At 43.6% G+C, this 25,782-nt stretch overlaps 2 protein-coding genes across 2 annotated transcripts; one reads left to right on the top strand and one right to left on the bottom strand.

Annotated features, from left to right (window-relative positions):
- Positions 1-2,535: 2,535 nt before the first annotated feature.
- Positions 2,536-7,718, bottom strand: CMTR2 (cap methyltransferase 2). Its single transcript, XM_062500085.1, has 2 exons — positions 7,674-7,718; positions 2,536-5,481 (listed from the first exon to the last, which is right to left on the bottom strand). Exon 2 carries the CDS (start codon positions 5,460-5,462, stop codon positions 3,168-3,170), a length of 2,295 nt encoding a protein of 764 aa, XP_062356069.1. The 5' UTR covers positions 5,463-5,481; positions 7,674-7,718; the 3' UTR covers positions 2,536-3,167.
- Positions 7,719-15,872: 8,154 nt separating this feature from the next.
- Positions 15,873-24,463, top strand: LOC134048534 (purine nucleoside phosphorylase-like). Its single transcript, XM_062500359.1, has 6 exons — positions 15,873-15,895; positions 19,196-19,365; positions 19,660-19,763; positions 21,006-21,181; positions 23,127-23,317; positions 24,246-24,463. Exons 1-6 carry the CDS (start codon positions 15,873-15,875, stop codon positions 24,461-24,463), a joined length of 882 nt encoding a protein of 293 aa, XP_062356343.1.
- The last annotated feature ends 1,319 nt before the right edge of the window (positions 24,464-25,782 follow it).

The following is a 25,782-nucleotide window of genomic DNA, read 5'->3' as shown; positions in this document are numbered from 1 at the left end:
GTTTCATTACCCACTGGCTACAGGGTCATTGTTTTGAGGCACAGGTAACTGACAGCTGAGGACCTGGGGCTACCTCAGCATGAGCTTTCATTTATTTGAAGCAGCATTTCCTCATTCATCTTTTTGATACCCAGATAATGATCTCTGGCTTCAGCAACAAATAAGTTTTGAATATTGATTCACTTTCACCCTGCTATCCCCCAATCTAAACAAATCAATTCACCAGCAAGCGACAGGCACTTCTCCCTGCTATCCCCAATTTAGATAAATAAATTCTTTAACAAGCGAGTCATCCCCATTTAGTAAAGTTCTATGAAGATGCACTTCAATAAATCTCTTCAAGTTTCCCACAGAGGAAAAAATATTGTTTCAATATACAATTTCATATTATTATTTTAATAAAAGAAGCCATTAACTGTGGTGCTCTAGTGCAAGTACAGGTAAAATTTCATCTCCCTAGTCTTGATGGGAGACACAGAGGACCTGACACAAGACAGGAAAAGGACATTTGTTAAATAGATGTTTAGCCAGGAAGAAAGCTAATATGCTTTGGGATCAGTGATTTGTCTTTGGCTTCCACACCAACTATTTAAACTCAAAAACTGCCAGGCATGCTACCATATTAAGATCTATCAAAATTCAAATAAGATGCATAATCTAAATAATGTAGTGTATAAATTGACTTTAAGGACTGAAGAAGTTGCATATGCATCTTTTAAGGTCTGTAGCAGCAAAATGAAGACATCCATATTTTCCCTTTACTTTCCAATCTGCCATTTCATGTCTTTAGGCACTGTTTTTATACTGTTATATTGTGAATGCAAATATTTCATAAAACTTTTTATAAGTTTGAATACAATTCTAAGCATTTACATTTCCCTGTAAGCCAGTAAAACTGTAAACCCATTAAACAGTATTTCTACCAAAATCAGCCTGACAATCCCTGTAACAAGCACGTCCAACCCAGTCTTCCGTTTCAAGGACAGTTCCAAAGCCCTCACATCCCCTGAAGAGCATTTTGACATTAACAGACAAAGTCTTAAGCTTCACTAAAACCAAGAGAGGCAAGGCTGTCATGCAGTTCAGCATCCATTCAACTCCACTTCTTGCATGAAGATTTCCCCAAGAAACACCAACTAGCTGTACAGAAATGAAGGTATTGGAACAGAATTCATTTCCTGTGTCATTTCACACCTCCAGGACACAGAATGCTCTCTAATTTGGTGCTTACTTCCAAAGAGAAAGGAAATGGGATAAACACATCAGCATTAATAGTTGCAATGAAAATTAGTTAGCAGTCTCCAGACAAACTGGACAGCCAACCCAAAGACAATCACCTGGAACCCCTGGTAGTAAAACAGAGCCAGCCCTGAGGAATAAGGCACACAGCTTTTTCTGAATCACACCACTCAGTGAAGGCAAGCAATTAGGATGAGAACATTTGGATAAGAATAAATACTTTTCAGACAAAAGTACAGTGCATAACAACCTTGTCCTACCAGAGCAGTTGCTGTAGCCAGGAGAAACTGAAGGTCCTTAAGACAAAACCCTTGCTGCTAAGAGTTACAGCAACCACAGAGAGGGACATGGACCATAAGGCTCAGTGTAAGGCCAAGGAAACTGTGTGCAAGCTTCTTCCAATGCTTTGACCACATCTGCAAGTGGAGTTTCTCTAAGCTGGTAAACACCAAAGTTAAAGTTAGAGAGAAATTAAGACTGTACCCTTCACTCATGAAGGATGCATCCAAATGGCAAGATGAGGAAAGCCTGGCTAAAAGAAAAAAATAAAAATTAAACCTTCCCACACTCCCCTACTGCATTTCATTGATTTCTTCTATGTTTGGTAAAGAAACATGTAAACAGCAACACTGAAAACCTAAAATAGAAGGCTTTATTTTCTCCAAACAACTTTTTTTTTTAAAAAAAAGGTTTTTTAACACTTTCAACATTTGTTGATAAAATGAAAATATACAACAGCCATGTAAATCAACATCTTTTCTTCTACTTCAAAAAATATATACATCCTTCACACCAAAAGCCCACATTAATTACTTAGAACACAAAAGCTTCATGGCTGTACAACCTTGAAGGTTTCCACACAAACATGAACACACTTGTGGGCACAAGAAGGCAGCACACAACTGGTGAACTGTTTGTTCAGGTGGTAACACCTCAAAACTGCTGTTTTAAGGATTTTTAGCACGGAAAGCCTGGCAAATCCCAGCAACTGCAAGTTATATGAGCCTCTTGTGGTTGGTGGAAGTTTCCCACATTTAAATGTCTCCTGAAGGTTCTGCTTGTTACAAGCCTAAGTGTCTACAGCCACTGGCTAATTCTTTTAGCAAATTTCATTCTTGAGAATTGAGCTCAGCTTTGGACCCATAAGAAGTCACAAGAGAGGGCTTCATGGCAATCCAAATTATTGTCTGAAGGGTAAGCAATGAACAGCCAGAGGCTGAGCACTTCTCTGGCATAAACAGCTCCATTTGATCCTTCTGTCAAGTGACTGAAGTGCACAAAGAACTGGAACTCAGATGTCAGCATGGCATTCACAAAACAGCTGCAAGAATGAGATGGAGAAACCATTATCAGGCTTTGGCAAAGAAATTTTCATCTCAGTCCTCCCTGATTGAAGTGCTAAAGAAGAGGCTGATATTCAAAGGCTACGAGGTGAAAATTCAGAGGCTCTTGTTTAAGAATGGTAAATGGGGATGTGTACCCATAACCACCACCATTTCATACCATCCAAAATGGTAAGGCAAGTTACATAGGATTTCCCCCATGTCACCATTAAGAATTAAGCCAACTGTAAATTAAAGGGATGTCAAAAGACAGTTTTTAAGGATGGTAATAGGAGGCTCTGAGGCTTATGCTCACTCCACTTCCGTGGAGACCTTGCTGACACAGAACCAAGGATTCTATGTTACTTGTCATCCTAAAACACCCAGCTCAGTGGCCAGAAATCAAGGTCTGGTTTTCTTCTCTCCGATTTCCTAAGTAGAAAATACGATGCAAGTAGGATTGATAGTTCAAAACATCCTCCCAGCACTCTGTGTCACATCAGTTTTGCATTAATATTGCCTTCACATTAACAACGTTTCTAACACCTTCTGCCTGCCTGTGAAACAAGGTCTAGCAGCAGCAACTCACACTGTTTTAGAATTATTTTAAAGTGGACCGTCACCAGTCATTTGCTGCTGCTGAGCTTGCACAATCAGGTGGAGCTGTCTCTTTGCAATGGCTGTGTTTAAATCGTATAGAAACTCCAACAGCTTGCCCTGGAGGAGAATCTCCATGGGCACAAACTGCAGAACCTGCTGGGGAGAGTCTGTGTCCAGCAGAGAGCTCATGAGAGCATTGAGGTGGTGCAGATACTCGAGCACGGGCGCGGGGACGCCTTGGTAACCAACACACAGCAAAGCGGCGCTGGTCCTCAGGGGCTCCCGCGAGGTCGGACACGCGAACGTGACGCTCCTGAAGCAGCGGTGCAGGATGAACACCAGGCCAGCTGTGAAACGTGTCAGGCAGGAGAGAACAGGCAAAACCAACGCATCTCCCGCTGCCAGCTGGGCCAGCGAACGCAGAACACACTCCAAAAGCTGCTGCTGGTACTTTGGCTCTCCATCATACAGCAAAGAGAAGCTGAAAGTCAGCAGCGCAGCTGAGTCCACGGGCTTTATTTCCATACTGGGCTGGCTTTCTGCGTCACAGAGGGAGGGAAAGCCCACCACAAGGCACTTGAATTGGTCACTACAACTTTCATTTAGGACTTCCTGATGGCACCTGGAGAGATCAGACACTTTTGCCAGTATGAGCTCCCCAGGAAGAACTTCACAAGAGTGACAGGGCCGCAGCACTGATCTGCTTTCCAGCCTCCCACCACCCAACTCCTTCACAGCTTCATTAAGATTTTCTAAGACCTGAACATCACAAAATGGAGAACACTTTACCCTTGGCAAACTTTTTCCTTCCAAAATGTACCAAAAGCTACATTCAAGGTTAGAAAATGATCCTTCCAGGATGCACATGTTCCCAGCATTATTTAAACTATGGTCCTCAGCCCAGTGATTAAAATAGCCCTTTGCCACTTTATCATTCCACGTCAGGGTTTCCATCATCTTCCTTTCATTGTATGTACTAAAATATTTGTTTCTTTGCCCAAACCATTTTGCATTCATGCTGCAGCCAGCCTGGGATTTCTTGACAAGCCAGTTACTTCTGCCAATGGGCTTCATGTGGAACTTTTGCATGAAGAACTCTACTGCACAGTCTCTTAACTTGTTCAGTTTCATCTGCTCTGCTTCTTCCATGTGCTCAAAAAGACGGATGTTCTCAGAGATAGTCTCTACCTGGTACTTGTAGAAGAATATGCAGCACTCTTCATGTGTTTTAAGGAACGATTCTGGTAGTGCATGCTGGCAGAAAAGGGCTTTGTTGACCATTTCTGTTCCAAAGTTCTGCATCATTTTAGGAAGAAGCGGATGAAGGCTTTCTCTGCCCATATAACGAAGACAAACCACATAGGCCTCTGAGTTTCCAGCTTTGCTGGTGGCTGGTTTAAAGACATGGACCTCCTCAAAAGAGCAGTTTAGCAGAAAGAGCAGGTTGATAGAACAGTGTTCAAACAGAGTGAACATCTTCAAAACAAAAGATCCTCCAGTGCCCAGAATCATTAAAGCAGTGACTGTTTCACAGTAATGAAGGGGTGAGACAAGAGCTTCCTGCTCACCTGGATTTCCCTGGCAATCAAAGCTGCCATCAGCAGTTACCAAGTGGACTGTGGTTAAACTGCTCACAAAGCTCTGAAGCCCTGTTAGGTGTCTTAATGTCATCACATCCCCAGTGTTATCTGGGCCAAAGTACCACCAAGGTAATGTGTTTGCTATGAGACGGTCATCCATGATCATCATAAGGCTGTCATTGGCTTCATGATAAGGGTTTAGGGTATTAGCTACCCAATTCCAGTGACAAGGGACATGGTGGGACTTCAAGAAGTGGTTAAGGCTGGCTATAAAAGCTCCAGGTGCTTCACAGAGGTGGACAGAATTCAGTTCCCCATCTTGAAGAGCTTCTTCTGGGAGAAGAGAAAAACTGCACAGGATCTCGTGAAATTTGCACCATGCCTGGGTACAGAGCTCAGCATTCACAGATTTCTTCACATGAGATATTATTTTCCCTGCTTTACTGGTAAATGAGGTGTGCCGATGCCAATCCTCGAGGTTCTTATCATTCAGTTGGTTCTTCACTTCATTCATTGAGTCCTTCAGAGCTAGGAGTGAGTGAAATTCCACATGATCACATGTAAAAGCATTGCTGGGATCAGGCAGCTTCCATTCATCATTGACTGGTTTAGTGTAAGTAAACTTCTTTGCAAAGAGCTTCTCAATTTCAGAAAGAATTTCAGGACTGAACTTTTCAAGGTTGGTCTTCTGGTTAATGTACGGCTGCTTACATTTATCCATTCTTGGGTGGATTCACAACCTGAACAACAGCAGGGGAAAAGAAACTATGTAATTCCAATCATACCAGTAGAGAAACAGGAAAAGCTTTTTATACAAAAATAACAGTGTGTCCTGCTTAACAGATGTATTCTGGAATAGAGGTAAATGCTTCATGGAATCATGCACCAATGAGGAAAGTAAATGAGGGCTATCCTAAATAAGGCCATTTTGAAATCAGGAGGTTCACCAGTTCAATCACCCTTCTTGCTATTTACACAGCAAGTGAAGAGTCAGCTGGTGCTTGGCCCTTCACTAGCTCAGAGTATTCTGCTCACTGTATGGGTCTAAACACTTAAATACAAATAACTCTCTCAGTCACAAAAGAGAACACACCACAAGCTCTTCAAATTCAGCAAGCGGCCCAGAAATTTTATCATCTGATTATCGCAGTGTTTATCTGAGAGCTCCAAGTATTGAGGGTGGGGAGCCACAAGCAAAGGCAACTGTGAGAAGGGGCACAGCTGCTGCTCCTCCAATTTCCCAAGTGGGAACAACCCTCCCATCAGACCCAGCATAATGCTGGGGCAGCCCCGCATTGGCACCCTCAAGAACTGCCCCTCAGCTGAAGGGCCCTGGAGGGATAAACACCAGCCAGTGAGCAAAACTCCTTTTCTCTGCTCAGCATTACCGCTCTGCCAGATGACTACAAACACTTATGCCTTCTTTAAATGGCTGAAAAAAACAGTGATAAACCTGAAGTGAGAGGACTGGGTTGCAGCTGTGGTCAATGGGAATACATGCTTGATGGTAAAGAAGAAAGTAGTGCAAAGTGTTGTGCTGCCAGTGTGTAAAGGCCAACAAATACGAGCACACTCTACACAAAGCTGATGAGGCTGCTGCAATCTGCTCCACCACTCAGCACAAAGCACGCACCACATAAGTGACAGGCACTAACCAGAAATCAGCCAGCCAGCAATTTATTCCAAACTAAAATGTTCGTTTAAGCAAAATAATTTAATCAAAATTACTACCCAAGATAGGAAATCTCTCAGCCTATCACATTAACCATCCCTCAAGCCCCTCCATTCCCTTAAAAGCAAAACACAGTGACCTTAAGTGTTACTTAACAACTGAGTTTGAGAACATGCTGGACTAAAACTGAAAGAGCTGAGAAACTTTGGAGACAATGGCCACCCTCAAACCCACAAAGCATCTCAGGCCACAGCCCACATCTGTCTCCCTTCATCACCATCAGGCCTCTGAGAAGAAGAGGCATGTGGTCACACACAGCTGAGGTTTCATCTTGGCTTTCACCAATTTAAGGCCTTTCAATGAGCAGATTTAATTCCACTGTCCTCTATGCAGATGTGCTCTGGCTTTAATCTCATAATTTCCTACAGGACCTTGTGGGGAAAGAGGAAAATTGGGGAAAATACAGACCATTGTGCCCTGGACTAATTTATTTCATTTTAAACGCCAACTATGAGTAGAGACTTTTAATTACAGCTCATCCCAGTTACTCACAAAAGAGGGTTGGGTTGGAAGAGACCTTAAAGACCATCTCATTCCAGCTGCCTACTGTGGGTAGGGACACCTTCCACTAGACCAGCTTGCTCAGAGTTCCATCCAACCTGGCCTTGGACAATTCCAGGGATGGGGAAGCCACAGCTTCTCTGCACAACCTGTGCCAGGGCCTTACCACCCTCACAGTGAATAACTTCTTCCTAACATCCAATCTAAATCTCTCCTCTTTTAGTTTAAAACCGTCCTCCCCCTACCCCACCACTATCTGCCTGTGTAAAAAGTTTCTCTCTTTTGTATAAACCTCTTTTAAGTACTAGAAGGGGCGCTAAGGTCTCCCTGGAGCGTTTTCCAAGGCTAAAGAACCCCAGCTCTCTTAGCTTGTCCCAGAGGTGCTCCAGCCACAATAATAACAATCTCAACCCTAAATCCAAGCTCACTCAGTGAATACCAAGAACATGCAAACGTCTCCTTCCTCACCATCATTTCCAGTCCCCTTCCGACAGGGACCGAGGTCTGGTTTCGCCCCACCGCGCACCTTCTCACCCACCCCCGTGCTCCTCTTCCCGCCCGCCGCCTCAGCGCGGCCCGACCGCCTCACTCCGCCCCGGCCGCTCGTAGCTCCGCGCCCGCCCGAGGCGCCTCCCCGCGCCGCCCGCTCCCTACGCGAGGCCGCGGCTGCAGCGCGGCCCGAACCGCTCCCCCTCTTACCCGGAGGGAGCGCGCCCGGCCCGGCCCCTCGCCCGCAGCCCGGCACGCCCTCGGCTCTGGGGAGCACCGCCCTGGCCCGAGCCGCGGGGCTGCCTGGAGTCGGGGCTTTGCCATCAGCGCCGGGCAAGGCTCGGAGCTGGGGTGGGAGGGGAGCGGCTGAGTCCCGCTCGGGCTGCGCGGGTCGGGCTAGGCGGAAGCGCGGCTAGTCGGCTCCAGTTCCTAAACAGGAACTTAAAGAGTAAAAAGGAGCAGGGGAGCCGCCACCGAGCAGCCCAGCAGGATGGCACGGCTGGAAGTTATCCACGCAACACTTACCACGCGCTAACGCTGACAGGTTGCTCAGGAAGAAAAGAGGAGAAAAGCTTTGTTGGGATGTGTGGCCACCCGCTGGAGAGGCGGGGCTGGGGCTCAGCGCCCTCCGTGCTCTTTGCAGCCGTCCTGGGCCCCCTACCCTGGGAGCCTGAGCCCAGCGCCATCGTCTCGCAGCCTTGGGAGGCCGCGGCTCAGCACACGCTGGGTCTCCGCACTCAGCAATGATGCTCCTACAGAGCTTGCTTCGCCCTCTGTAACCCACAAGGCAGGTCCTTAAGAAGGCTCTTCACATAATAACCTACCTTGCTACCCTTTCCAAATCCCCAGGAGACTTGTTACACCCAGCTTGGAGGAGGCAAAAGCCTTGAAATATTAACAGAGTCATAATGAGCATCACCGAGCATCCATTGCAGCATCCCTGGAAACACACAGACAGTAAAACAACATCTAATCTGCACACAGAAGCAGAAAGGTCAAAGCATATTCATTAATACAATAGACAGCAGGTGCAAGTTACTTTTGAGACATTAAATATTGTGGGGATTTTCCTATATGCAGGTTCAGGAATGTGGCACTCCGCAGCCCTTCTGGGAACAAATAGCCAACCGTGGAGCATGAGTAAGCAGAAATCCTTTTGCTTTAATATCAAGCTTTCTGCTATTGATTTTTGCACTATCACATATTCTTCATGAAGCTCAATCCAGTCCTAAGCCAGAAGTAGTTTTGGTACAGAAATTCAGTGCTATCAGTACTAGGCACTCCAGATCTGATAACTTGGGAAAATTTTGCTTGAAGCCAAGTAAGTGAAAAAAAACCCTTTACATGTCCATCTTAAGGATATAATAATGTGTACATTAGGGATCTTTTCTCCTGCTCTAGGTACATGAAAGAATTTGTATGTTAAAGTCATAACTGAGCGATCTATAATCAGACAACTTTCTTCCCCTCTTTTAAACTATTTGCTTGCTTTAGCCCAGAGCTACCTATAAACAGGAGAACAGGACTAAAGCTCTTTAAATCCTTTGAGGGGGAAAAAAAGAGAATATATTTTTCAAGCCAAGACTGACCCCTAATAGTGGTGTGACAAAGTGGTACTTAGTGGCTGCCTCATCAGGAAGAATTTTATCCTAATGAGAAAGAGCTGAGGTGCAGATGGAAGATTTCTGTCTCGGTACCTCTTCACCCTTTGAGTGGCCTGTTTGAAAATCACCTTTACTCAATCCTTGACTACATAAAAGTAGAGTGAGAGTTCGGGCAAATGAATGAAAGCAGCTGGTGAGGTGGGAGCTGAGAGTGTGGAGCTGAGGGTGTGGTGGGTTGTCCAGTGCCTGGTCTGGTCTCTCTTGATTGTACAGGGCACACAGTAGTGGCATTGCTAAAATCTTACCTTTAGCTCATGAAGATTTAAAAGTTAGTGGGAAGGTGAAAGATATGTTACAGTCTGAAATGTTTGTGTTTGTAATAAGAGCCTGAACAGAGATTTCCTTTAGTTTTGGCTTTCTCTCTGATACCTCCAGTGATGCTGTGATGTTTTGGTTGCCTTCCTTTTGTTGTTTCTTTGTACTCGCACACCAGCCACAAAGTTCACACTGACTGACTTCTGTGGGTCATAGGTAATTAAAGCATTAAGGTGTAATTCTTTTAAGTTTCTTCTTACGCACATCACTTTTCACATGTTGTTGAGTTCTTGAGTGCTTGGATAACACTACCAAGAGAACAGCTACAGTTCAGCACATAAGGGAAAGTGGTGTATAAGAAAGACTTGACCTTTGCATTTCTACCCTGCCAAGCTTTTACTGTAGCTTGCAGCTTCTCACTGTCACACTCCCATGGACTGGAGATAAGGCTCTTCCACAGGAGAGAACAATTCATCACTGAACACATGACAGCACAAAAGTCCTAGCTAAAATAAATGTGATTGAATAGCATGCTCAAAAAAATGTGATGCTTTTTCTGAAATTAAACTTTCAACTCAGCTTGTGAGCTTCAGGATCCTCCTATGTTTTCTGAATTCTCTTCAAGTTAAAGCAGAAATTTGAGTAGGCACTTATATCTTATGTAAAATAATATCTTCTCTTTTTTTCCCTTTTTTTCCTTTTTTTTTTAATTTGTTGGTCGGTTGGTTTGGGTTTTATGGTCCATGTAAGATACTTAAAATGAGAACACAGCACTTTACTCCTGCATTAACATTTTTATCAGCTGATCTACAGCTGTATATTTTCTCAGTCAGACCATAACCTGTGTGCACAGCTGTGGCACCAACAGATGGTAGTATCTCTCTTTAAGGGAATATTGGGCAGCTAAACATAGGAAGTTAAACACCTCATTAAGAACAAAGTAGTCTTATTTATGCCCCTGAATTTTTTCTTTTGTAGATATATGGTATAACTCTACTATGTGATGGAGTTGGGGAACATTGCTGGAGCAATATTTCAATCATACTGGGTGTGTGCAGGGAGTTGTCTAGGAAGACTGTGCTGAGCTATGGAAGAAACTTCATAGATTCCATAGACTCCATAGATTCCATTCATAGATTCCATAGTCACCATAGATTCAAGCAGGATTCTCAACCTGCTTCTAAAAATCAGTCCCAAACCGACATGATTTTGCAAGACATTTGTAAATTGGGGTGATAGCATTGGTGTGGCAGAGCAGTTGAGAGAAGGCTCTGTCAGACAGTGATTGTGTGGATGATTATGATTAGATTTATTGCTGATAGAGTATCCAAACTTTGCCAGTGTGGTATCTAAATCACAACACTATCATCTATTGCAATGTGGTGCACGATGCTGGGACAGCTGGTTGCCCCTTATTGAAATGGGTTGCCATGACCTCGGGGACTGATCTGTAAGGGTTGTTCTTGTTCTGCTTCTGGCTTGCAGTCCAACATCAGGCAGATTTTTGTTTCACTTTTCATCATCAGAGGAATTGCAGCCACTATCTGCTACAAGGAAGGTGAGTTGGGAAATTCCAGTAAACAGTGTCTGACGTACCCAGTTAGTAAAATGACGTACAGTTGTCTAACCTTTGCTTCTTTAAACAAAAAAACACTGAAATTAAAGGGAAAACGTGTTGACTGTTCAATAATGTGTTATTATTGCACCACAAACAAGATAATGAGGAAGCATTGATCTTGTTAGAACAGCACAAATACATCCTGGCAGACCATGACTCCAAGTGGTAGTATGTTCACCTACTGACCTCCAGAAATCAGTGTTTTCCAAAGGGGGCTTTGGGAAAATGAGAACATGGTCCTGAGACCTAGTGAAAAGTCTGGCATTTCACTGTGTGAAAGTAGTATCAATTATTGAAGAGGAAACCAGACCACAGAGCAGGATAAACTTCGGTCCTATGTTGTTTTGATATGCATAAGTGACCTTCCTAGGGAGAAGTCATATTCTTCATATGGAGAAGCATACTGGAGGCCAGCAGCTGGCTGTGGTGCCAGGATATAAACTGAATTTACCTGAGTTGAATGGGGAAATGTATCTATTGTCAAGGATTCTTAGTGATTCATGGAGTTGTGTAGTATCATTTAATTATCTGAGAATTTTCTTCTGTGATAGGCCTTAAAGCATTTCTTCCTTATTCCTTATAATTTTTAGTTCAAGTTATTTGTTTTTATTGTAGGCCAGATAGGTATCTGCCTTTTTTAGTATCTGGTCCACCAGGATCTGTGGTTTCTTTTCCACATATCCTCACTGAAGGACTGTTTCAGCCCTCCACCACACTTTTCCCTGAACTCTCTGATTTTTTGTGTGCTTCAAAGCACTTCCACATTGAAAAGCCCATCTGTTCATCCCAAGCCTGACATACTGCTGATCCCTGGTTGTGCTGTTTGTATCCTATCAGAAGGTACAACTCCTTTCCCTCAAATCCCAAAATAATCCTTTTTATACTCTTTCTCTTTGAGTTCCTTGCCACAGGTGCTTTTGCTTTCACAAACTCCCATAGCTACAATCCCAGTCTTACCCTTCGCTGTTTGATCCATCTCCTAGAGCTGGAAGATGGAAGTGTTGGCTGGTGTTAGGACATCTCTGCTCTTTTACTGATTTCTGTGGTATCATTTATTCACAGGTTTCGTCAATTTGCTTCCTCTTTTCGCCTGAGTCTTACAAAGATGCTGAGGTTTTACAGAGCAGTCACAATTTCTGAGTGCTGTGGCTGCTTCTCTGCCAGTAAACATCATAAACCCTTTACATTAACTGATCTCTGTCCTAAAAGCCTTTTCCCACTGCCCTCACAGGAGGGCTATTTAGGACTGCACATTTTGGGCAGCTGGAAGCTTTTTTCTGACATCTGGCCTAACTGAACACACATCTCCTCAGTTTCCTTGCCTGTCTTAAGTTTCTGTATCTCTCCTGCCTCCATGGCAACGTTTTCAGGCTGTCATAGAAGCATTGCTTTGCTCTCATTTTGCTCAGCTAACCATGACAGGCTCTTTGAACGTCTGGTTTTCTGTTCCCCTGGCCAACCCTTTGCTGCATTCACTGTGGTCAGAGGTCTCTTTCCTGTCGAGGTACAACGAGCAGCACACATACCACTCCAGGCAGATCTTGCTAGAGATTGTTATTAAAATGATCTGTTGGGGAGTAACTTTTCTGGTATATAATTTGATTTTATTTACCTTTCTTGTGGCTAGTAACACTCCAGTGGCTGTCTTGCTAGCCAGTGTACAGACAACAATGAGTTTCCTGAACAAAGCCTTTCCAAATTGCTGCACAATTCCTGATTAATTCTTGGCAGTAATTTTTTAATCAAACCTGGAACATGTGCTTTTGGTAGTCAGCAGAAAAGCAAAATCTTCCCAAGCTTTAGCCATTTCACCTTCCTCCAAAACACTGAGGTACAATCCTGGCATTTTTAAGTATGAGAGAATTGGGAGAAATGCCCCCCAGGTGAGTATTGCACCTGTAAGGGCATGGTAATGCCTGGAGTGCTTGGGGGGGGGAGGGGGTGCTTTCTTCTGGGCTAGGCTGTCCCCACTGTGACACCCTGTGAATATTTCTGCAGCTCAGTTCCCCTTCCCATAAGAGTGATGTGCAGTACGTGTGAGAAGACTGCAAGGTAATTTAATACTGTGATAATGTCAGCACACAGGGAAGTGGAGACTTACCCTAAAGCATTAATTAAATGTTTTGATGAAATGCTTGCAAAATACTTCATGACGCTTCTTCAGATGGAAATTGCTGTAGGAATGTACAGCATTGTTAGAAAATTATTTCAGGTGATTGTATCTGCATCCTGTAGCAGTTGAAGTTCTCACTACAGAAGCAGGGTTTGAATGACAGCCAAGGCAGTAAAATCAGGATTATAGATACAAATTGCTGCAGACACATACAGACAGAGACAACTGAGATTCCTTCAGGACAGAAGACTCTCAATATTTTTTTTTCACCATTATGCAATCTATTCAATACCTTATTTTTCTAGATAAATCTGATTTGGAATATTCCCTGCAGTCTAATTGGCATGAATGCCCTCAGTGCTCAAATTAATTTTGTCCTAGTAGGGTGAACGTTTATCTCATACTTGTCCAGCCAATGCAGCATTACAGGTTAAAACTCAAATAATTTCTGTTGCTGTTAAATAACAGACACTGCAGAAAGATAGAGAAAATGGCCTCTTTTTTGATAATCCTGTTTTCCATGTAAATCTAAACTAGGAAGGAGATTGTCTTAGATGAGAGCAAATTGGGAAGAGCTCTCAGGCTGTCTGATCTCTCTTGTCTGCTTTGCAAAAAAGAATCAGATTAATGAACATAATCAGATTAAGGCTGAAGAAGGGAACATATCTGGGGGGCATCAGAACTCTGCTGATACCAACAAGCTATATGGAAAACCAACATTAAGGGCCTAGCATTGTTCTGAAATTTAATTTAATGGCAGCAAATTATGGGTTTCAAAGAAGTCCTGAGTAGTGGCAAGAGGAGCCTGGAGTTCCAGAGGGCAGAAAGACTTAAGTGAGCTGGGAAGTGGCTCTAAGACCCTGGGTTTGGATGAATGTTGCTTGGGGTGAATGGTGACTTGCAGAGTCCTTGGGCACACCGGCTCACAGCCAGGCAGTGTGGGCCCTCTTTGGGCACAGGGTTTGATGCAGTTAAATCTACCTAAAACCATCTCTGTTCTCAGTCTGCTGTGTTTTGTGCAGAATAACAATGCTGAAAAAAGGAGGACATGCCTAGATCAGCAGCGGCAGATATGACCAAGATTCAGAAGTACAAGAATGAGAGCGACAAAAAAGAAAAATATCTAAAAAATTAGGAGAAATATGGTAAAAACAGAGTTGGAAAGAGGGCATAGAAGGGAAAATGATTTATAGATCCTTAATGTTGATATTCCCACAGCCTCCAGCAAACCAAGAGCAAAATGCACCATGGTGCCAGTGCAGCAATGTACTGCTGGGTCCTGAAGTGAAAGCACCCCACCTTCTTGTGTCTGTAGAAGAGGCATTTTAAGCTTTCTAACAGAAAGTAAGAAAGAAATGGAAGTGTGAACTTCAGGGAGAAAGGGAGAAGGTCAAGAACTTGAGGCGAAAGGCCCTCATTATGGTTTCTCTTCAGATCCATTTTCAATTTCTTCAGTGCCCAAATTCAACAAATAAAACAGAATTGGATTTTTAAATTCTGCTGGTTGTTACTCCCAGCCTGTGCTGGCATGACTGGGTTTCTGCTTTCCAGCATGAAGTATATCTCTCTCTAAAAATGCCCTGATTTTTTCTTGGTGCATTTATTACCTTGTTTGACTTTGAAGTTCTCAGAGACATTTTTCTGGGGCAACATTGGTCTGTTTGATGCAAGGTCTTCAAGATCAAAAAGGAAAGAAGAATGTAAGAAATAAGAAATCCAAGACCTGAAATGGGTGCTGCCCAATTTTCTATATTTTTGTTAATGGCTGGCTGATTTGTCTAATTGAGACTTTGTCCCTGCTTGGGATATTTATAAATTCTACCCCCATGTGTCCTTTTCGGATCTATTAAGCTGTAAATGCATATTGTAGATGTGGCCTTTCAGCTGGGGCGTGTAAGGTCTCTACTCATCACTGCTTTTCTTGAATTATTTTGGCATTCAATTGTCTTGGAAACATCTCTGGCTCTGTAAAATGTGGTCCACATCAGTTGTTGGGATCAAACACTGATGCACAAACAGACCCATATGACAAGGTTGTTTTTATATTTGTTTTCATACACAGCAAAGGTAAAATTAAAGGAACACATATTGGGGTGACTGTCTTCTTTCCTGTGTCTCCCATACTCTGCTGAACAGAGGTTTAGCATGTCTCAGAAAAGTATTTCCTTTTGGGAAGGGTGAGGCAATTAAATATAAAAAAAAAAAAACCCTGAGGGGAGCTAATGGGTCATCACCCCTGGTTGCCATGAAAGAACGGGAAGGTAATGATATGAGATATGGAAAGGTCTGGTGTCAGTGGCAGGTGGGACAGGTCATCTCGCAGAGTCTGCACACTCTCAGGGATTTGAATTGCACAGGAGCAGGTGACTCCAGCTGGTTCCCAGGTGACACAAGAGGTGCAAATCCAGGCAGATCCCTTGTCAGCCACTGAAAAGTTGTGTGCATGCGTGTGAAATTTCTAGGCTTAATCTGCATTACAGTGTGTGCATGCGTGTAAGCTTTCTGCAGAGCTCTAGACCATGTGTGTCATGTGGGGTGAGGCCAGAAAAGCAGATATCCTGACCATGCCCCTCCTACTCCGGGATTAGAGATGCTCGGGGGACTGCAGAGAGAAGCTGGGACACACCTCCCTGACTCACTGCTGGGGACAGCAGCAGCTTCTGCAGGTTCAATAGGCCTCTGCTCCTTGGTCAAATAAAACCCTGCAACTCCATTTCCAGCAACCATCCCCTTCTTTTGGTTAACCAGAGAGGAGGAGGATGGCCTATGCTGAGGAAGACAGGTAAGGTGCTGTGAAATATGGGATGCACAGACATCCAAGCTGGATGGGGCTAACAAAATTACATTGTTTTTTTCTCACCTTGTTTTCTTTCTATTGGGCACTCAATAAATGTCAGACAAAGGCTGCTCAGAAGTAAACATCTTATTATTGGAGAGAAATCTGGCCATCTGCCTGTGCAGGTGCTGGTATTATGAAATATGGCAGCAAATAGGTGACCTTGGGAGAGGTTATGGGCCAGAAGAGGCAAATATATCCTGTGGAGAGGCACAAACTGTGAATACATATGGCTGTGTGCCCCCAAACATAATGCTTTAGCTGTTTATTGGGATATGTCTGCTTTTTTACATGGATTTGCTTTCAGCCAACTTAGAAGCACAATAAGGGTGGGGTTTTTTTCATGCCATAAAAGATCTGTCACCGGTGACAGTCCTGTGTTTTGCAACAGATGCGTTCCTCCAGTGGATGACAGCAATCAGAATAAAGGGGATTGTGTTTTCAGCTGATCCTGTGATTTAATCCAAAGCGATGCTACCGAGCACTATTATTAGGTGTGCATTGTTAGAGCAGCTACAGGGGCCTTTGTTATACATGTATTAATTCAAGTTGTCAAAAAGCTTGCACGGGCCTTGTGCTCATGCAGTTCCAGGCTGAACACTCTGTTTGGTGACCCACAGGTCAAACTCCCCCTTTGCTCCTGCTGAGCAGGTATCTCCCTTGCTTTCAGAAATTATCAATGCTTGCCAGTCCCTTTGATGTCATCCGGAAGGTTTCTGAAAGCTAAATACTGCAAGCAGTTTAATTTTGGCATCGTTGTGCTGTCAGCACTGGGGACAGCTCTGATGTGACCAAAGCCTTTGGGATGGGATGGGCTCTGCCAGGCCCCTGTGCACTTGCTGGAGCTCCTTTCAGGCAAGGAAACATATGCAGCACTGGGGATTTACTTCTTTGGTAAAAAGGAAAAAATTCACTGTAACTTGGCATAGCTCAGTCAGTCCTGATGTCTTCAGCAGACATTGAATGGGTTCCATCCCACATTCCTAAAATTTCTGAGGATATAGGAATAATATCCATGATTTAATATTATTTTGCAATGGTTTATGCACTTTTTAAAAAAAACATACTGAAACAAGCAGTATTATGGTCATGAGGAAGAACAGATCCTGGTGATTTTGTTGTTTTCTCATGCCTGCCACAGGTATGTCAAAAGCTTGGGTATTATACATAAATTGTCTTGGTTCCCTTGAATTTCTAAACAAGGATTACAGCTATTCAACAGAGGAATTGGGGGGAATTGTTCATTAATATATGTAAAGCACTTTTAAAGCTTTTGTCTGTGAGCAAGTGATAACGTAGTCAAGTGTAGTCTTTGTTAATGTCACTTTCACAGCTCCTGCTTATTTCAGGAGCTCATGATACACTTAGAAAATTCAGTATGTGGTGGTAAATAAACTTTTTCATTTCCAAACATTTCCTTTGGAAAGTACTTCAGCTAAGTATGACTCTTCATTTTAATCTGTGTGTATGGAAGTTATTTCTTCCCATTGGATTGCAGGTTTATGACATTTTTGGGTATTTTTTACATCACAGTTTGTAACTAGGACTGTAAGTTAGATGACTCATATGCTGGATAGGATTTACAGTAGTAACTAGACAGCTAAGAGATTATATGCTTACAGAAGACACCTGTGCAATAACTACTGACCCTGTCAGTATAAAGAAGGAAAAAGCATAGAAGTGAGAACCTTTGTTTCAATATCTGGTACTCTAGTTGGAGCAACCAGTTGAGACCTCCTGGAGTGAGGAGTACCACTTTGAAAGCTTTTCTGTCTGTCCTCTAAGACTGCTGAGAGCAGCATCACAGCATTACTAAGGTTTACACCTCTTGAAACAAGAGGCTTGATGAAAAATAACCAAAAGAAGAATTCCTGGACAATGACTACTTATCACCGCCTCCAGTCAATTTTACATCATCTGCAGCCTCACAGTATCTGATTTTCTCACCTCTCCATAATCAGATCAACTTTTCATATAGAGAACTGCTGCCCTTGCCTGTGTTGGTTTACTCCAGGACCCAGTCCTCTACCATGTACAATCATTAATTCTACTCATCGATGGTAATGATTGAGTTGCTTCCAAGAACTGCTATTAGTACCCCTGTTTTTGAGGATAGTTTCCAATCAACCTTGATATTGACTTCCAGAAAGTATCTGCATTGTCCTATTGGAAACAGGATTATAGGATTATTTTGCTATTGATTGTGTTTCAAAACTGTGATTAACACATCTGAATACTGGGCTCAGAGGTTAAAAGTTGAACTCTTCTCCCTTCCCATGAGACAGCTATACAACAGGCACTGTAATGCCAACTTCTATCCCACCTTCAGGCAATGGGGTTTCCTGCTGGGTAAGACTTTTTATAACCAAGGTATTTGCTGAGTCCCCCTCTTGAATCAGACTAAGCTCTGGAACCCAAATTCCTGATTTTCACTTGTTTTGATGGAGACTGATGTTGTTGGGTGTCTTGACTATGTCTGGACTGCAGGTGTGATCCCATGCCCACTCTGTGGGAGAGAAGAGGCCGAGTAAGATCTCCATATTTATCCTTCTGTACTGGAGGCACGAGGTGTGGAGAAGGTGGGTGTCTGACATGTGGTACCAGCCTAGATGGAAGTCATGGGAGCTGATGGCACTCAACACTTAGAGAGACTGGCTTCTCCATCTCTGTAGATGATGCTTGGCCTATGTCTCAGAGGTTTACCTGAATCTTTACCTAATGCAGATGACAGTGTCTACTCCTTCATCAGCACAGCATTCCAGCTGTGCTGGAACAGCCTGTGGAACAACAGCAATTGCAGCTGAGCAACCTGTATTGATCAGGTGTCTTCAGGGCTCCATGCACTTAGATTTCCCCATCACAGGCTGGACATCCCCATGCACAGTAATATAGGTTGGAATTTCTCAGTCTAACTGTGCTTTTGCCTTACTTCAGTAACTCAGGAAAGACCAGAGCCCATCAAAAGCAGGAGTGGTTATGCCTTGTGACAGTTCTGTGATCTAAGTATCATTAGCCATTATTCATCTACAGAATGAAACTAGCCAAGGGGATTCAAATGATTTCCCTGTAGTCAGGGGTAAAATACATGAGATTAAAAGTGATGCATCTTCAATAATAGCAGTGAAGCTTCTATTATTATGGCCTTAATGAAATTGCTTTTTCTATGCATCTTTTCAGGACTTTTATCCTTTGAAGCTTGTTCTTTGAATGGGCTGATAGCCTCACTGACCTGTTCTCCTCCTGCAGAAATACCTACGAGGTGTATAAGGAAACAGCAGATTGGTTGCGTGCCCGTGCTGCCCAGCAGCCCAGGATTGCCATCATATGTGGGTCTGGGCTGGGAGGTCTGGCTGATGTGTTGGAAAACAAGACAGTCTTCCTGTATGAGCACATCCCTCACTTCCCACAGAGCACAGGTGAGCACAACTCAGGGCATCAGCACTCCACCCGCCAGCAACCTGCAGCAGAGCCTCACAAAGGTATCACTCAAGTCTGCAAACCAGTTCCACACTGGTGAAATGTGTGTTCACTGTAAAAAAAAAAAAAACACATAAATATCATAGCATAGAAATATATATTTGTTTATTTGATTTCCAGCTCCTGCTTTTGCAGTGCTTGGCCCTGCAGTAAAGCAAAACCATCAACTAACAGATCCCTCTAAACCCAAAGTCCTTGAGACCTGTGACTAAAATGACACTGTTAATTTCCAGTGGCAGGGCATGTTGGCAGATTGGTGTTTGGAGAGCTGAATGGACAGCCCTGCGTGTGCATGCAGGGACGTTTCCACTCTTATGAAGGCTACTCTTTCAGCACGGTGAGTTCTCCTTAAGGAATATATTCATGTGTTGTAAAAGCTGCAGAAGTGACTACTTGCCTTGCTATCTAGCTGCAGGATGTTAGCTCTGCAATGAACTTATATTGCTCTTGAAATGAGTCTTTCTTAGATTTCAGATTTATCTCCAGAAAATGAAATTGGGAGTTCAAACCAAAAAGTGGTTGGCTTCTGCTGGTGAAGGTGATGCTGCACAGCCACACAAATTGGTTGACCCTGCTGCTCTCGCAGGGGGAAATAGTTTATCATATAAGGCAGATTAATTTACATGCTTTAACTTAGTCTGTTTAATCATGATTTAAATCAGCAACCAGGAAACTTCAATACGAATAACCTATTTTAGTCTTCTATTGCATTTGTATAGCTTACAGGTTTTGGTTTTTTTCCCTAGAAAAAGCTCCCAAGCTACTGGAAGCTGCTATAACCTCCCAGTTAATATACCGGACTGTGTGGAGATTTGTGTTACCTGTAATTTATATTACCTACCTTTTCTTCTAAAAAACAACAATATTTATTTTTTGGCTCTTTATTTATTTGGATAGCTCTGAGATTTTCCTTTTTGCATTGAGGTTGTTTGCATTTCGATATAAACTGTAATTATTGGCACCACCCAACTTCTTATAGAAAAAAACTATTTTAAAATCACCCAATACAAAACTAGCTTTATCAAGACATGTTTGTCTATTAAAATTAACTCGTTTCTTGAGGAAGTGGTATCCATTATTAGGAAATTTTTTGCTTGCAGTAGCATTTGATTGATAGCAGGTATCATCCAAATTCCTTTGTGACTCCTCGAAATCAAACTTCTTAATTTTTTTTTTCTCCAGCTCCCAATTGTTACTTAACTTTGGATTACTCTCCAAGTCCATGTGCATAAGTAGTTGCTTCAATCACCACAGTGGTTTGATCTCTGTAAGACCTTGGCAGTGAGCAAAAACTATCTGCATGTTCTTTCTATACCACCTTTATTTGACCTTAATAAAACTGTAGAAAATGTGGTCTTGTATTTTAATGCAAGATTTTGTTTCATTCCAAGATTATGTTTAAATTTTTAAAAAAGCTTTAACATTCTATTTAAATCAGAGGAACATTTTAAATTGAAGAAAGTTGTTTTGTCTCCATATGTAGACTCTTTGCATCCACAAATCATGATATTACAGATGTAGTAGCAGTAGCTCTCTGCTGTCTGTGATACTCATTGCACATATGCTTTTGGTTTTGCAGGTCACCTTTCCCATCAGGGTATTTTTTCTCCTGGGGGTGGAGATCTTGATTGTCACAAATGCTGCTGGAGGACTTAATCCCCACTTCCAGGTGGGGGACATCATGTTCATAAGGGATCACATCAGCTTGCTTGGCTTGGGAGGGCAGAATCCCCTGCGTGGACCAAATGATGAGCGGTAAGAAGGCATCAGCTCCATGTTACCAATTAATCCTTTCTTCCTGCAGCCATGGGCTGGGACTGCCAGTGGTGCCTATTGACAAATATTTACTCAGAGGTAGAGTTTGGCTCCAGGTATCCACAAGGGAAGAGTTACAGCAATACTTGTGTGTGCTGTGCCACCTGCCCTGTCATCCCTTGGCTGTTGCTTACTTTTACTAGCCTACAAGGAGTTTACACACAAACCCCCAGAAGGTTTTGTTTTGTACGAGTAGGCTTCTGATCCTTCTCCTGACATGACCAGCTGTACCATCTGCTAAAGACACCCACTGTTCCTCTTCTTATCAGCCCCTCTCTCTGTTGGTTCCTCTTATTGAGCAATCAGTGAACTGTGCTGTCTCTAGCCTGGGTTTATCAACAGCCATTTCTGGTGTGATGGAATGGGTACGACAGAGGCCAGGCAGTAAGTGAAAGGCAGAGCAAAGATGGGTTGGAGGAAAGTGATCAAAAGTAGAGAAGCCACATGGAGTGTTTAAAGCTCTCTGGACTTGCATAATTGCTCTGGAGCAGGAGGAGAAACTCCAATCAAACAACTGCATCTGGACAATGTTCAAAGGCAGGATAGCTGCCTCACTGCCTCCCAAAAGCAGCTTCTTGGTGAAGACTGCAGTGCTCTGGGAGGTGACTTTTGTACTGCTGACCAAGGCATCAAAATGGGCAAAGGGTTTTTATGAATCAGGTTTCAAAGTATTGCAGAGATTTAGCTGAGCAAACTCCTAAAATCCTGTCCAGCTGAGCTACCAGGAAGGATTTATCTAAGCACAAGAGAGCAAAACTAGAGGCAATGAAGTGATGTGGAAATAATATTTTTTTTAATAAATTGGATATTGGTCTTCTGCATTGCTGGCCATTCTTCAGAAAAGGGAAGCAGTTTTCATGGTGATGAATACTTATTACCTTAGACCAGAAGGGAAATTTTGTTTTTATTTATACAATATTTAGTGTTTTTAAAAACAAAATAAGCCCCCTACTGCCCTAAGCATTCAGCTGGGAGAACATGTAAACAAGCAGAAGCTTTAATAGCATAAATGAGGGACCTGGTCCACTCCTACTGAACTGTGTCGGTGAACATGGCTGGGAGTTTATTTTCCAGGTTTCCTCAGTGGCAGCGTAACAGTTTTTGCTATCTACTTCTGCTCCCCTTGAGTCAAGAGCAGGATTCACCCCATCAGGAGTAGTACTGAGCTGCTATTTTGAGACCTAAAGCAAGAGACCCAGTTTTGAGGCAGAAGATGAACGCTACATGAAATATGGCCCTGGAGCTCCAAGATGTAAAGCAGCTTCCTGCTGTTATGGGCCTTAATGTAGGGACTGATGTTCCATCAGGCCAGGCTCAAATCCCCACCCAGAGACAGCCTGTGGGACTCTTGTGCCTCAGGGAGTCCAAAGAGCAGCAAATGTCTGGTGGGGAATGTTTAAAAGTCATCATGAGCAGTCACTGGGGAGAGAAACAGGCCATCAGTGCTCCCTAGAGACAGGAAGCCTTGAAAGACCATTCCAGAAGGGTTCCTGCAGTAGGGAAGTAGTACCAGACCTTCCAACAGCTATAACCTCTGCTGACAGCCTTGGGTGACTAGATCTAGCAGGAATGTCCTGCCCAGGTAGGTGCCCCGTTCCTGGAAATGTTCAAGGTAAGGTGGGACAGGACTCTGAGCAGCCTGATCTAGCTGAAGATATCCCTGTTCACTACATGGGTTTTGATGAGATGGCCTTTGAAGGTCCCTTCCAACCTAAACTATTCCATGATTGATGGCAGAATTACCTGATGATAAGAGTCAAATGAGATGCATCCATGGGAGGTCTGCCCTTAACGCTTCCCTTTCCTCCAAAGAATGACCATCCCTGGCCTCTGACGGAAAGAGCAGTAGCATTGTCACACGGCTGTGTCCTTTACTGCCTTTCAGGTTTGGAGTGAGGTTTCCCTGCATGTCAGATGCTTATGAGCAAGATCTGCTGGGCCTGGCAATGGAGAGTGCACAGGAGCTGGGGTTCCTGAGCTTCAGCAGGGAAGGAGTGTACTGCCTGCTGGCTGGGCCCTGCTACGAGACCATCGCCGAGTGCCGCCTGCTGCAGGCACTGGGAGCTGATGCTGTGGGTGAGCTGCCAGGCTGGGCTGCCAGGGTTCTTTGGGCACATGGATTGAACAGTTAATTCTGCTCAAGGCTGACTTACTTCAGTCTTTCTCTGTCTAAGTCTCCTGGGGCTGGAGAAATGAGCTCTGTGTATTTCTGCTTCGTTCTGCAGTGGCTTAGTGCAGCTCCTGGGAGGATTTACAGAAAGTCCCTGTGCTTACAGCTGCACAGGACAGGATCCCAGCACAACTTTATGTTTATTTCCCAAACACAAAGTCTCATGCTCACATGACTCCACTTCAGGAGGACTGAGTGGGGCACAGTAAAAAGGAAGTATTTTTCTAGTATTTTTCTTCTAATTCTGACATCATAAAGATTTTCACTGTGCTTTTTCTCTACAAACCAGCCCTCCTTATGAGTCTTGTTTAGGAACGGTAATCATGGATACCTTCCCAACTGTGTACCTGAAAACTAAGTGCCATGATTCATATGATTCCTCCAGCTCTAATTCCTTCCGTGACCCCTGGCTCATGGAATTCTGTTCATTAATACCTGCAGATTCATTGTATGTGAGGAAAGGAGCTCAGCTTCCCTCAAACCATTTTTATTTGTGATTGCTTTTTTAGCCAAGGAAGAGCCAAATGACAAACACATCAGTACTCCCTTAGCAACTCTGCAAGCAGTTTGACACATCTTGAGGAAGGAGCTGTGGCACAAGGATCAAATGCAGGAGGTTTATTGTGCTGACAAGAGTTGTAACTGTAGTGCTGCAGCTATTTGAGCCTTGTAGATATCACAGAGTTTAACTATTACAGAGTTCAGACACAGACCTGGGGAAAATGAATGAGACAAGGGCGTGTGCTTGGAGTTAGGATTGTGGTTTGCAGCCTTAGAGAGATCTTTTTTGGTGTAAATCCTGACTCATTCTGGTCCTTTCCTCTCCTACTGTAGGCATGAGCACTGTCCCAGAGGTAATTGTAGCCAGGCATTGTGGCCTCCGAGTCCTTGGGATCTCCCTCATCACCAACAAAGTGGTGATGAGCTACAACAGCCAAGAGAAAGCCAACCACGAGGAAGTGCTTCGCATCTCAGTGGTCCGGGCTGAAGCCCTGCAGAAACTGGTCACTCACCTCCTTGGGAAGCTGGGGGAAAGCACAAACTCTCCATGACCTCCAGCCATTAATCCTTCATATCATAATGTGTATGAACACTTCCAAGTGTTAGGAGAGAGCTGTTGGTGGCACTGTCCCCTTCTCTCCTGATTTTAAATAGACCTTTTGATCTTTGTGCTTTGATCAGGTGCAGAGGTTTGTTTTGAATTTTGCCAGAATGATCCCCTCATTAGTAGCCAGTGACCAAAACAGCTTACTGGCACTTCAACACTCTGGCACATTTCCAAACCCCAGTGTCAGCAGAGCCCCAGATACTGTGACTTTCAGCTGTCTCTCTTGGGGCACCCTCCTGCCCCAAGTTTCTGCTCCCCACTGCACATGAGCCAGGTCAAGAGTTGGTTGTCGGGCTTGGTGCCTGCTAGGCCTGCTTTAGTAGGGCCTGGTCTGAAGCCAGTAGAAGCTCACAAAAAGAGTTTTGGATACATGAAATGGGCCAGGCTAAAGATGAGATCTGCCTGGAACAAGCAATGGTGCAGAGCAGGTGAATCACAATTGATTTTACAGCTTGGAAAACCACTGCATTGCCATGGGGTTGTGTGACCATCCCCTCCCAGAAGGTCTCCCAGAAAGCCCTTTCTTTCCTCATCCTTGGCTCCTCATGACCAGCTGCAGAGTTCAGTAGCTGTTTGCTAAAATGCAGCACATCCCCAGCACCCCTCACACTTCTCTATTCTGTTTCATTGCCCAATTCAGTAGGACATAAAAATTCAGTTCAGTATAAGGCATGGCTTACCTGTGCACCATGTAAACATTGTCAAGCTGGAAACAGAATCCAGAATCTGTCTCCCTGGTTCTTGATCAGTTTCTGGATGTCTTGGAGATCGGTGGCTTCAGCACTGCAGTCTGGTTTCCTGTTGGTGCCCAAAGACAGAGAGATCAGTTTGATCCTATGTTTCACATGAGCTTTGCTGCTAGCCCTGCAGCAGATTTTGGAGCACCAATGGTTTGTGGATTTTAGCAATGTGAAATTACAGGGGAAATATTCTGAAACAGGTATATATTTTTCTGGGACTTCCTTGGTCCTCTTACATAAAGAATTTGAACCAAGCAGTGAGTAAAGGACAAACAGGAGAGGTTCTCCCTTAGCAATGTGCTGACGGTCTGTCAAGAAAGGGGGAGCATTCACCACAATGGTGCATTATTCATTGTTCCTCAAAGGTCAAGCTGAGCTGTGGATGCAGCTGGATGTGAAACAGTGGCAGTAATTATTAGATAACCTTTTTCGTTTCATTTATCTTGTAGTTCTCTATAAAGCTCATCACTGTCATAGCTAAATGTTTTTAGTTGACTCAGTGGTCTGAACTGAAGACACCCAA

Source organism: Cinclus cinclus, chromosome 11 (genome assembly GCF_963662255.1).
Source record: "Cinclus cinclus chromosome 11, bCinCin1.1, whole genome shotgun sequence".
In the NCBI taxonomy this organism is placed as follows: Eukaryota; Metazoa; Chordata; class Aves; order Passeriformes; family Cinclidae; genus Cinclus; species Cinclus cinclus.
Note: the sequence above shows the minus strand (reverse complement) of the source record. Positions and strands in the feature narration are given on the sequence as shown.